The following is a 13,392-nucleotide window of genomic DNA, read 5'->3' as shown; positions in this document are numbered from 1 at the left end:
AGAGCCGGGACGGTCCCGCGCCCCTCCTGCGGGTCGCTCCCGGCCCGGCAGCGGGCTGGGGGGCACCCGCCGCCACACGCCCGGCAGCCCCCGGATACCCGCGGTCCCACCGAGGTGGCGCCGCTCCCTCAGGCGGCCGCCATGGCGGCGCGCGACGTCACCAGCAGCCCGCCCCCACCGCCGGCGCTGTGCGCAGGCCCGCGGCGCGTGACGGCGAGGGCGCGGGGCGGGGCGACGGCGAGGGGGCGGGGCGGGCTGCGCGGCGCGCGGCGGCAGGGGCGCGCGCGCGGCGGCGGCAGCGCCATGTCGATGGAGGACCCCTTCTTCGTGGTGAAGGGGTGAGCGCCGGCCCTCGGGAGGAAACCCCGCGCTCGTGGGGACTGCGGGGGAGCCGGGGGTGTCCCCGGGCGGATGGGGGCCGGGCCCGGCACGGCCGTTCCGCAGCGGAGGAGGCCCGGGGAGTGGGGGGTGCGCGGCGCTCGGGGGTCTCTGGAGGCGACCGGGGCGGGGACGGAGCGGGGAAGGGAGAATGGCGCCTCCGTGCCCCACACCTTCTGCGGCTCTGGGGCGGACCCCGGCCCGGCCCCCGCTGAGGGTGCCCGGCGTCGACGTCCGGGCGCGGAAGGCCGCGGGACGAGGCGCTGTGGCGGGCGGGTGTGGGGCCGCCCTGGGCTCAGGAAACCTCCGGAACCAGCTTTGTAGGTGCGCCCCGGTACAGGGGCGGGGGGGCGGCGCTGCCACGGCTGCAGGTGTGGCTCCCGGCACGCCGGGCCCAGCCTGGGGACGGCCTGCCCGGCCGTCGGGGCGAGGCCACGGCGGCTTGGGAAATGCCGCCCTGCAGCAGGTGGAGCGGGGTGGGCGGGCGGCGTCCCCAAGAGGCCCGGGCCGTGGTGTCCCGGCAGAAGGATGGAGAGGAGCAGGGACCGGGATGGGGAAGAAACTGCAGCCAGGACGGTGGCCATGAGAGGAAGCAAGCGGAGAAGAACCTGAACAAAGGCAAACGCAAACCAAAAGGTGGTCGAGGCAGGAGGAAGGGAAAATTGTAATTAATACAGTGAAAGCACCTCAGTCTCTAAAAACCACTCTCGGGCCAGCTTCTGCTGCACGCTGGTTGCCTGCCCCACCTCGCAGTGGAACGGCGCCCGGGAGCAGCGGAGGTGCTCGTAGGGGAGCGATGGGGAAAGCCGTGTGAGCGCAAGAGGTGTGGGACGGGATGCTGGTGCAGCCAGGGAAAGTGAGTCGCTCTGCCGGGTTGAACTGCTGCTAAGGGGAAAAAGTATAGTTGCTGTGGGTGGGGAGCAAACGTCCTGTCAAACTTTCCGGAGAGGTTCCCACGCTGGGAGGGGAGAGGGGACGTGCTGCCGCTCCCAGCGTTAATTGTTACCCAGCAGGTTGAGGTGGAAGGGGCTGGTGGAGGCCGTCCACGTTGTGTTCAGTTTGCTTTCCTGGTGTTCGTAACACCTCCCATCGGAGGACATCCAGCTTTGCTTTAATTTCCTGCTTGTGGGTACTTCCCCAAGTATGCCCAGGTGGGAAAAAAAACCCCAAACAAAAAAAAAAAAAACACATTTGCCAGCCAGTAGTGGAGGGAACAAAGCCTTCTGGATCCTCAGTACAGGCTGCTAACTTTTGGGCACTAAATGTGGTGGACTCGGCATGCAAGAAGAGGAGGGACGCGCATCAGGTTGCTGAGAGACTGCAGCTTAGGCATCAAAGCTGAGTACTTCAGGCCACAGTGTAAGAGGGCTGCAGTCCTGACACCTCTGCACACCCAGGGAAGCCCTCCTGGGCTTCCCCCACTGATAAACTGTTTTCCTTCACTGGGGATAAACACCTGCATCTTACATGGATGCTGTGTGCAAGCTCTTGGGCTTGTGGTGGCCACTTTTCACACCAGCAAAGTCTGGTCTCATTCTGCCTCCCTCGTCCCTGCTCCCCAGGAACCTGGGGGAACAATTCATAGTGGAGGACCACAGCGTTTGTAGGTACAGAGAACCACGCTGACAGAATGGGACCCAAACTTACAGAGCAGTTTGCCTCAAACCATCAGCAGCATTCAGTGCCATCAGCAAAGCCTGCCTTCTCGTGCCGTGAATGCACTCATCTCCAAAAAGCTTAGAGCAGCAGAAAAGCCTTCTGTTCCCTAAGCCAGCATAGTAGAGTTGTGTATTTTTTTTAATGTTAAATTAAAATAAACAGTGCTGTGCTCAACAGTCTGCCTGGCTGCATTGTGGGGACAGTGCCTCTAATTCTGTGTGCCCTTGGGGCATCTTACCTAGGTAGTCAAGAGTCTTTAGAGAAAAGCTGTTGAGAGGAATGCAAAATATTAATTGCCAAAGAGCAGCCTTGTTCAGACACTCTGCCCTGGCTTGCCTGTGTGACACTCAACAGAAACCTCCCCTAAAGAAACAGGTCCCTTCATTAATAGCTGACCTGTAAGTTGTTGTTGCTCAGCACTTTGTGCTGCATTAGGAGATGGGATTCTCCAGCAGGTAGGGTGAATCCTTATTTTACAATATAAACTAAAAATTGTTTGAAGGAAAGATGTTTGGGAGAAAGCTGTGCTTCCCTGCTCAGCTGGACGCGGGGCTGTCCTGCCGTGACTGCTGCAGAGCAACTGCTGATAATCCCTTTGCTTCTTTTTAATCACTCTGGCTGCAGGGAGGTGCAGAAGGCTGTGAACACTGCCCAGGGGCTCTTCCAGAGGTGGACGGAGCTCTTGCAAGATCCCTCCATTGCCACAAGAGAAGAAATCGACTGGACCACTAATGAGCTCAGGAACAACCTGCGGAGCATCGAGTGGGACCTGGAAGACTTGGATGAAACAATTAATATCCTTCCTGTAGTCCTTTGGGAGGTAGGGGCCTGTGGTTCCCAAGTTGTACTAAATAGCCAAGTACCAGTGCTTGCCAGTAGTTAGTTTTTGCAGAAATCAGGACTACCTGGAATTGAATTTTGCATTTACATTGGCTTTTCTCAAACTGCAAATGAGAAATTAAGGCAAACGTGTTCAGCAAAGGGATTTTCCTTTTGCCTTTTTGTTTTCCTTTTGACAAGGTATATTCTAAGATGCTTTGTTCTAGAAAGCCTGTTGTGTTGTCTGAATTTGGATTTCTGTGTAGTCAGTCATACTCTAGGCTGGCTTCCAGGAATATTCCTTTTCCCGTGTGTTCATCTGAACACTCCTGCAAGCGCTGTGCAGCATCAGAGAACCAAAAAAATGCAAGAGAGAAACCTCACACTGGTGCGTGTACTGCACAGAACGCTCCTGCCATGCCTGGTTTTTTTCCTCCAGTGTTTCATACTTGGCTAATCAAATTTTGGGAAAAGGCACAGTGCAATGGAAACGTGCTGCTTGGTAGACCCTCACTGCATCACGCTGTGGGGTTTGTGTATCTGTGTGCGTACCCAGCACCGCTAACGGTGACTCCTTGACTCGCTGCGTACGCATCGTTGAGGCAAACCCACGGAAATTCAACCTCGATGCAACAGAGCTGGGTATCAGGAAAGCCTTCATCACGAGCACGCGGCAGGTGGTCAGGGTAAGGAATGTGGGCTTGGGGTGGGAGTGGGGAGGAAGATGGGGGAGTGGTTAGGTGGTTAAAAAAGGGAAAGCTTGTGGCCATTTCTATGCTGAACTGGAGAGCAGAGAATAAACTTGCTACCTGCTTTCTCCTGGGCTTCCTCCTCTTCCCCGTGCACTCCCTCCTGGGGCTGCCCAGACAGGTTTGGGGCTGCGAGGGTGCAGGTGCCCCTTTAGGTCTTCACGCCTCTCTTGCAACAGCAAGCCTTGGAAGCTGTAGTAACCGGGAGGAAAGAGTAAAGACCCCGCTGCGATGCTGCGGAGGCTGGAGCCTCCCTTCAGAGGTGAATAAAATGGCGACTGTCCTGTGCTTTTGTAGCACTAGTTTTCAAAAACAGAGTCCACTTTGAACAGTGACAGATGGTTAAAGCCTAGTGTTATTGACGTGGTGACTTCAACTTCCTACCGCTACAAAACAGTCCAAACCACCACTAGATTTATTTTTAACTCTGGGAAGGTTGGTTTTTTTGGTTTTTTTTCAGTTTAAGCTCACACTTCAGAAGCAAAAGGAGGATTTTAACAATTTGGTGGTAATAAAAAGAGAAGAAATATCTTCCCAAAAGCTTCACTGCCTGGTAACAAGCTGCTAGTTAGGAAGTTTTCTCCCTATTAATAGCTACACTGAGCGTAGCTTAGGTTCTGCTGCCCCTCGTGACTCTGATGTTCCTGCTTCACAAAATGCATTGCTGTGGCTGGCAGCAAGCTTGTTACCCTACCTGCAGTCCTGCGGTCTGGATGCAGTTCCTAAGGCTTGCTGCCTGGGAACTGATCCCGAAACCGCGCTGGCCCTCGGTCGCAGGCATGTGGTTGCTGTCTTGCCCTTGGTGTAGTCCACTCCCAAAGGGGCAAGATCAGGCAAAGCCCTCTCTGTGGTCTTTTTCCTGGATGAAAACTGCTGGCTAATGGGTTTTGGAGGAGCACCTCTTACTGTTAAATGAAATTTGTTAGTGGCATTATGCAGCTGACTTCCAGTTTCTATGGGGAAATTTGTGATGCACAACAGCATGTGTATTAGCTGGTGAGAAGCAGCCGAGTGGGATCTGGTGCTCTTGGGTGATGTATTACATGTCTCTGACCGGTAAAACATACCTAAATGTTCTGGTGACATCAGAACTGTGCTGGTGGGTCATCCTCTGCTAGAACATGTTGACTGCTTGCTAATCTACCTTATAAAAACTAGACTTATATTGTGGTGGGGGAGTAGCTAGAAGACTTCTAGCCTTCTGTAGCTAGCCATCTTCTACGGGAACTCCAACAGCAAAACTTAACTGATAAAAGAGAAAACATAGGCACTGTCAGAGTGGATGGCCACAGGACAGGAAATCTGTCTCGTCCTATGCAATATAAAACCAGGTGCAACTGGCAATAACGTGCAGGGTATTACAGGCTTCCAAGACCTTGAAGAACATGTCCCTTACAGTCTATCAGTGGGAACATTAATTTAATATCATACAAATCAAAGTGTTTCTGGCTGTAGTGGAGCAAAATGAGTAGTAAATAAGGAATATTTTCAGAATATCCCACTGTTGTTGGTTCTAGTATTAGTAAAACAATGAACTGCAATGAATCTTCCTTCCAGACTCTTCAAAACTACATTTTCAAAGAAAATCTCCCTTCCTTCACCCCCCCTAAGGAAGCCTTGCTGGGTACAGACAGCCCTGTAGCACCCTGAAACTGCCTCAAATCCAATGCTCACATACTACTTCTTTTGTTGAACAAACAGGAAATGAAGGATCAGATGTCAAACTCCTCCATGCAAGCACTGGCTGAAAGAAAAAACAGGCAGGTGAGAACCAGAAATGGGCAAGTGAAGTGAATGTAGTGGCTGTTTGGTACTTTAAGGAGTGAGGAGGATTTATCAGCTCTAGCAGCTGTTGTCTTAACGTATGTATTAGGTGAAGCTTCCATTTTCTCTTACTCCAAGGCTCCACATTGTAAGGTAGAGCATATAGCGTTGATCAAAACTGCATGAAAGCTGTAATTACAATCTGTCTGTAGTTCACCCCCTTAAAAACCTTTGTTCTGGGAAGGGTCTTGCATGCTGCAGCAAAGTTGTGTGTTTGAACTCTGTCTGTTTTGCTGACCTGAGAGAGCTGGTTCTCTCAGGCACGTTGCTGCCACCTTCTTCCAAGCCTGCCTCTCAAAGCAGTAAGTCAGTACTCACCATCTGTCTCTGTCTTCAGATCTGGTTGTGTACAACTGTCAGTGTTGCATCATCCCATGGAAAAGGGAATCTCCCTCCTCCTTGGGGGGAACAGACTCAGAATCCATGTCAGTGAATGTAATCCTGTGCTTTGCTGTATTTAGGAGCCAAGATGCTGCAATATCCTTTCACACAGCTGCCTCTCGTAAGAGGTAGCCGTGTAAGAAGATGGAAGAGGCTCAAGGAGTCTCGGGTTGTCTGCACTTGTAATCTAAGGAATAGAAATAGCTGCAGCTTGTGCTCCTCCCTGGCTGACGAGGAGGCTGTAAGGAAATCTCAGAGCTGCCTCAGTAAAAGTCGGTGTGCACTCTGTATAATGAACTTATCTGGCTGCCTCAGTCTTACCACTTGTGGCAAAAATGACAAACTGCAACAAGCTGCTGAGGAGCACAGAGCTGATTCCTGAGCTTGTTACAGGGTTAATTGATGTGCTTGGCAAATGCTAGTAGAAGTGAAGTCTGTTACACCGTTGCTCAAACAAGTCTGTAGCTGTCTCTGCGTTTTGCTGCTTTCCTTTGTGCAAAGTTCGTGCTAGCTGCAGGGGACCGTATGGCCCAGCTCATGTGGTGACATCTGGTCAGGAAAACTGACTTCCCCTTGCCGTCTTCCTCTCCCTTCTCCAGCCCCTCGCCTTCCCTCCAGACCGTGAAGCTTCTGCTGGGCTGCAGCAGCTTTTCCAGTGTGCCTCTGCATCTGAGAGGCTGGTTGGCGGCGACCTGACCCTCACAGGCTAAGGCCGGCTAACAGAGGCCTTTCCATTGAAGCTGCAGCAAAACTAGTGCTCCGTGTTAAATAAGCGGTAGCTGCGCTTGCCATGCACTGGAGAGAACCGGGAGCTTGCTCAGTGTCTCGGGGGCAGACAAAGCCAGATTTCCTGCTGGCTTCCTGCGCAGTTGGTCCATCAGCTTTCCGCATCCCTCCTTGAACCTTGTAAGGCAGATGAACTGTAGAGACCATCTTGGTTTTAGCCTGCAGAGCAGCCTTGTCATGTCTTGCTGTTCTTCACAAATACTCGGTCATCCCCTCCTGCCCATGACCAAGCTGCAAGACGGTCTCATTACAAGTCAGCCTTGCCTCCAGGCCGGTGGGCAGAGCTACCGAACCCGTTCGTAGTGCTGCAGGATTCAGCTCCTCACCTGCGAGCCACGTTCATTCTCCAGCATCTGTTGCTCTTGTTATACCCTTTCCAGGGACCAGGCTTACTCAGCTGGAAAGCCATGTCTCTACTGGCTTTGCACAAGCTTCTCCGTTTGGGTTGTAGAGCAGGTAGCAAGTGTAATCTTATATGCTGGCAACTGAACGGTATGCCGGGTTAACAGGTAGCCTGAATCAAAGAACATGAGCATACCACGGTGCTGTGGTTACATATTGCACTATTTTACTGTCAGCTCAACTGGTTAAGTACTTCATCCAGACCCTCTTAAGCTCCTGGTGTTCGGTTCTAGCTATAGATCTGTTAACACGATATATCCATATACTTCCCAGCTTACACCGTGTCCTAGCACACAGTGCTGCTTCTTGAGCAGACCGTTGCTAGTCCTTTGTGCTGTGCAGACCTCCTGTGTATGCCATCTGTCAGTCGTACTCCAGCTCTCCTGCTGCTGGAGAGGCATAGCTGCAATATCAGGCTGCAGAGACTTCCCAGGCTGGCATTTTGGCATTGCCTTGTTTTAGCTCATGACAGCACTCTGGCCGAGTAGCAATAGAGCAGGAGGATGCTGTGTGTGTGTGTGCGCGTACGGCAGTATTGCCTTGTCTGCCTTCCCACACCCCATAGATGGGCTATGAGCAGGCACAAGGGTGTTGCTAAAGGTTCTCTGCATCCGTTTAGGCACTCCTGGGAGAAAGTGGGAGTCAGAGTTGGAGCTCTGGACCTGACAAATACAGCCGTCTGGACCGGGACCTGCAATTAGCAAATTCACACTTCATCGAGGAGCAGCAAGCTCAGCAACAGGTAAGGCAGCTGGCACCATGCGGACTAAATAGCTTAGCTTGCCAAATGTGTGCCAGGGGGATGAGGCTGCAAAAGACTCCAAAAAATCCAGTCCTTGGCTGATCTGGGTCCAGCAGCCTGACAGCCCTCCTCTTTGCTTGCAGCATATACCTGTGCATGTGTTTCATGGACAGCACGGCTTCAGATGCATCTTGGCCCAGAGCTCTTAACCCTTGAGGCTTGGGTCTTCTGCTCTGTACAGAAGGCAAACAACATGATCTGGAAGATGTAGCATGCTAAGCTTTAATACTACAAGGATTGCTGAAATCCTTGGAAGAGTAGAAACGTTGCAAAACAGAAAAGAGCCTGTTTCTCTTATGCAACTTCCCCTGGTTAAAAAAGGAGCTGCTCTTTGCTGTTGTTTGTGTGCATCTTCATCAGAACAGGCTAGGAGCAGGAGCACATGCCTGTTTCCTTTTCCTGCCTTTGTCAACATGAGAGTCGTGAGAAAGCCTGCGCGAGGGCTTTGCAAGAACCCCTGGCGAGGTGCTTCCCCGCTGCTGGGGAGTTCGTCTGGAGTGCCCGGGCAGCGCGCAGACCCTCGTGCAGCAGCCCACCCAAACACCGGCCTTTAAACAGGCAGCAAACTCTGCTAAAGCTCCTGACCCACACCGCTGCCCTGGCTTTCAGACAGGTTTTACCTAGTGACTCCAGGAAGATAAATAGATTCAGAAGTAGGTAACTAGGGTAAACCTAATCCTTAGTGTGACTGTGCCCTGAAAATGACTTAAAACATCAGCAGACCTATTCCTTTGGCACATTCAGAGCCAGGCTTGCTATTTTTAGCTATAGAAGCTGCAACAGCCTTTTACTCACATTAACCCCTTGCTAGCTGCAGCGTGTTCCAGGCACAGCGTCAGGGTGGCTCTCTGGTGCCCACTGCCCTACCTGCTGTGGGCAGGGGGGCTTGCGGAGGTTTTGATGACCAGCCCCTGTGCCTTTCAAGAGTCGTTTTAGCAGTGGATGCAGCAGGGAAAGGAGGGGGCATGGCTGAGCTGAATTTGCAGGGATGTCGGGACACTGCTGTGCCGTGGGGATGCCATGCCAGGGAGGCTTTCCTGTGGCTGTCATTTCTCCAGCATTTCTTAGGAATGTGGTCTTCATCTTGGTGGCTTAGGACTGTGCCCAGGCCCCGCAGCTGATGTTGGCTGAGCAGCGTGTGTCTGTCCGTGGGATTGGCTGGCTCAAACCCAGCTGGAGGAGGCGGCAGACCTGTAATTGCCCGTTTCCCTTCTCTTTGGCCCCAGTTGATTGTGGAGCAGCAAGATGAGCAGTTGGAGCTGGTCTCTGGCAGCATCGGGGTGCTGAAGAACATGTCCCAGCGCATTGGCGGGGAGCTGGAGGAGCAAGCAGTGTAAGTGTGAGACGTGGCGCCGAAAACCCAGTATGGGGCTGGCTGCAACACAGCTGGAGGTCCTCACACAGATATCTCTGCCCCTGTCAGACGGGCCTTGAATTTACTAGTCCCTCAGGCAGCCTCTCCTAGTCAGCCTTTGATTTTAGGCAGTTGGAAAGCATTTCTTACTGCAGCCTACTGCAGTCTCGTTCATTTGAAAGCCTGCACCTAGGGCAGGCTTAGCTGCCAGTTTACCTTCTCTGTCCTTTTTACACACTCACCCTAAGGCACACAGCTAGCTCCTTGGCTTCAGGCAGCCAGCAGTGCCACACAGATGAGGTGCTTTCCCATTCCACAGGGTTTTGTGCTGCTTCTGGATAACTGCTTGACCCAGGAGTTCTCAGCTCAGCCTTGCTGCTCTGAAACACACAGCACAGAGCTGCTATTCATAGTTAAAGCTAAAAATAACGCTCACCCACGCAAAGGGTTAAAGGTTAGCTCACAAAGTAATTTGCATCCATCATTTACATATAAATTAGATTTCTCTCCCAGTTTTTGCCCTTTGCAAACAAGTGTATAAAGTTTCCAGTTATGCAGGCTCACAGCCACCACTTCCAGAGACGCTTGAAGGGTTCGTGCCTAAAAACCCTCCTTGTTTGGCCAACGGGAGTCTGGAGGGCTATGTCCCCTGTGAAGTGATGTCATCTTTGATGGAGAGGAGGAACTTTAAACTCACCTCCTGTATAAAGTCTTGCAGCATGAGAGTCTTCTGCTCCCAAGAAGCAGATTAGCATGGTGTGTCTGTTTCCAGACCATCACGTAAGCCATCAGTGCTTGCTAGACAGTAGCAGATAACTACTGCAGTGAGTTTTTTACAGCTCCTTCCCCATTGAATGAAGGTTTTACAAGTGCCCTAGAACTCCAAATGAAGGCAGCTGTCCTTTTAAACGTATTAAACTTTAAATTCCTGCTGGCTGGAGGCGATTGGATTGGTACCTTGATTCTGGATGTGCTCATTTCTCTTCAAATGGGTTCTTGGCACTGACAAAGCACAGCTTCAGGAAAGCTTTTAGATTCATTACAGTCACTGTGTGGAGGAAGTAGAGGGGTAACTTCCATGCAGAGCTTAAAAAGCACCTTAAAAGCAATTGCAAATCTCATTCCTGCTTGATACATGACTGGAACAAGATTTTAGCTTCAAGTGCAAGCTTTGAACAAGAAAAGAGATTTAAAGTCCAAGCTGGCACCTAGATCTATCTAACCAGTCTCTGCTAATCACAGGTTATAAATAGACTTTCCTCTTAAAAGAAGGAACACCCCCACTCCTCAGCTTGCAAGGGGTGCGTAGAGCTCAGCTGCGAACACGCAGAGGAGGCCAGTCTGGCTGGAGTCCCAAAGGACTTCCCACTTTCCACCAAAGCAGAGCTGCTGCTTCAGCAGGTTGTTCTTTTTTCCCCCTTGGGTGCTTTCAGGAGACCGGGCCGTGTTCGTTTTCTCTGCCAAGGTGTGATACACCGATCACGTCAGTGTTTTGATCAGTGTATGAGAGCGCGCTGAGAAATCCCGAAGGGACGTGCCACTTGCTGATGAGTGCCGTGCTTCTCTGTCCCCAGGATGCTGGACGACTTCTCCCATGAGTTAGACAGCACTCAGTCACGGCTCGATAATGTCATGAAGAAGCTCGCCAAAGTGTCTCACATGACAAGTGGTAAGTCCTGGGAAGTGGGATCCAGTCCTGGAAAGGGAGAGAGAAGCCCTCAGATCTTTGGGCTGGGATGCAACATGCTCCCACCCATCAACAGCCATCCCAGACCTGAGCAGAGGGGAGGGAGCAGCTCTCGGTGGTTGAAGGAGGGGGAAGACTTCCAAGCCCTGCAGCAGCTCCTGCCCAGACACTGCTCTGCAGCCCGTCCTTTGCCTTTGTTTTATTTACAGATGCCTTTCTATTTATGCTGCTATTGCTGTGGTGGGAAAATCCCCTTCTAGATGGTAGGAGGAGAAGCTCTGCAGCCTCTTGCTCTGCTGCAGTTTCCTGGGCTGCCTGCAGAACAAAAGCTTTCAAGGTGCCATAAAACACTTGCTACCGTGTGTGGCTTCCCCTGCACCAAACGCTTGCCCGTGGCAAGGCTGTTCCCAAATCCCACCTGCCCTCGGGTAGCTGGCGCCTGCCGGCCTGTTGTCAGTCTGATATATCTCTCAGCTGATGGAGGAAAGAGGTGATTTCTGTGCTGGGGGAGAGGCTGAACCCAGGAGAAAAGTCCTTATAAGGCTGTGCCTGAAGCTGGTGGGCTGGCGAGGCGCCGCGGGCACAGCAAACAGGAAGCCCGGCGTGCCTGCCGGGAAGTCCCCCGCCGCCGGCTCGCCTCTCCGAGCGCTGGCGGTGCGGCCAGCGGTCGCCTCCTCCGTTACCCCTCTCCTGTGGGTGCTCGGGTAGCTTGTGGAAGCACCAGCAAGTCGGGAGGAGAAGCGTCCCCGCTCTGCAGGATTAGGCTGGCCGGGGGATTTATGAGGTTGTGGAAGTACGGCCCTAGAGAGACCATCTGGAGTGCTGACAGTGCACTGTGGGTCACCAGTAGCCCAGTGGCAGCACGACCGCTGGCAAACCTTGCGTGTCTCTCCTTTCCTCTGGGAAAAATGCCTTGATCCTTGCAGAGTGCTGCTCAGAGTTGTGAAGGAGCATTTTCTGTTATCCCTGGCATCGCAGGCACCGGGGGGTAGACTGGGAGGTCTCTTCCCAGGGTAGCTGCGGTGCCCAGAATTTGGGGGGTGCCAGAGGCCCTGTCCCTGCTGCTGCACCATCACCTCACAGGGATTTTCTCTGTGCCATCGCAGCGGACAGCAAGCAGCTCTCTGAGGTGATGCAGCACTGAGCTTCTGCAGAGCGTGCACGGGGCCAGTGATGTGTAAAGATGTCCCAGTCTTCTACAGGGAGCTGCCACAAGCTCTTCCTCACAGAGCTCTTTCAGGCAGCTTTCACCAGACCCCTTCTTGTTCCTCTTGCAAACAGGTTACTCCACAAATGAGCAGCAACACACAGCAGCTCTCTGCTGCTTCCTCCCAGTTGCTTTTGAACTGGCTTATCAAATCTGTTTGAACTTGGTTGGGGAGAAGCCTCGAAATTCCCACAGCTGTCCCCAAAACCAGCTATATCCTGGAGGAGAAACACTGTCACCCCATGGGCTGCAGTGGGGCATGCTGCCAAAGGAACTGCTGCTTTGGCTTTTTATGGCTTCTTTAAGCTTAAATTTGGCTCCTAGCAGTACGGTGATGAAAAGCTCTCCCCTGATTTTCCTTCCTTGTTAAAGCAGGAAGACTGACGCTTCCTTTTCCTTTCAGATCGACGGCAGTGGTGTGCAATTATTGTCCTCTTTGTCATCTTGCTGGTGGTGCTCATCCTGTTTTTTGTCCTGTGACGGACTGAACTTCCTCGGAGACCCCCTCCCCACCCCCTCGCCCCCGTAGCACGGGGAAATGAAACTCTCACCATTTCCGTCCGCCCACAAAGATCCCCGGCAAGAAAACCCGCACCCAGCTCTCACCATGCTCCTGTGAGGACCGCGGCTCGGCTCTGCCAGCATCTCATCTGGCCCCGGGGAGAGGGGCTGGAGGAGTAGGAGCTGCCTCCTCCCCCGGTGCGGTGCAATCTGGACCTGGGCAGCTGGAGGGGGACTTGACCCCCGTGTTTCCACCCTCTGCAGGTAGGATTTGTTGCAGCGGTCCTGAGCCACCTGCGGTCGGATGCGGACACAGAGCGGCGAGCCCTGGGGAGGATGGGATGGGGTGGGGAGGAATGAATTAATTCACTGAGCATTACAAACCGCATCGCCAGCCCGTGGGTGCTTGCCAGCCAAAACCAATTACCGGGAGGAGCGGTGGCGTGAAACCCCACGCGGCCACGGCGAGGGAGGGGAGCCCCGGCCGAGCTCCCCCCGCCCCACGCTGCCTTCCTCCCACGGGCCCGCTCCTTGCCACCGACTTACCGCCGAGGTACCAGGGTGAGTCTGCGGCAGAGCATTCACATCCACCACCCCTTGGCAGAAGCTTACACGCGGGTGAGCTGTAGGGTGTACCGTCCTGCCAGCAGCCGTCCGGGTGCGATTAGAAGCCCCAGAGCTTTACGCTTGGGTTGATGCACGCTGAAAGCTGGCAGACAACCGTTAGCTGGAGAGTGAGTTTCTTAAAGCTTTTAAAATTGCCTCCTTCGTTATACAAGCCTCTAAAGCTCATTGACTGATGCTTTCTTTGCCCTTGTATAACTTGAGTAACTGCTTCTGTTT

General features: G+C 53.1%; 1 protein-coding gene across 1 annotated transcript; it reads left to right on the top strand.

Moving 5' to 3' along the window:
• Positions 1–303: 303 nt before the first annotated feature.
• STX6 (syntaxin 6) lies at positions 304–12,528 on the top strand (the record flags this gene model as incomplete). The annotated part of the gene is made up of 8 exons (XM_082002803.1): positions 304–338; positions 2,662–2,842; positions 3,459–3,542; positions 5,307–5,369; positions 7,618–7,740; positions 9,027–9,133; positions 10,729–10,823; positions 12,452–12,528. 8 exons carry the CDS (start codon positions 304–306, stop codon positions 12,526–12,528), a joined length of 765 nt encoding a protein of 254 aa, XP_081858929.1.
• Between the last annotated feature and the right edge of the window lie 864 nt (positions 12,529–13,392).

Source organism: Phaethon aethereus, assembly GCF_964289735.1.
Source record: "Phaethon aethereus genome assembly, chromosome: 8".
NCBI classification, from domain to species: Eukaryota; Metazoa; Chordata; class Aves; order Phaethontiformes; family Phaethontidae; genus Phaethon; species Phaethon aethereus.
Note: the sequence above shows the minus strand (reverse complement) of the source record. Positions and strands in the feature narration are given on the sequence as shown.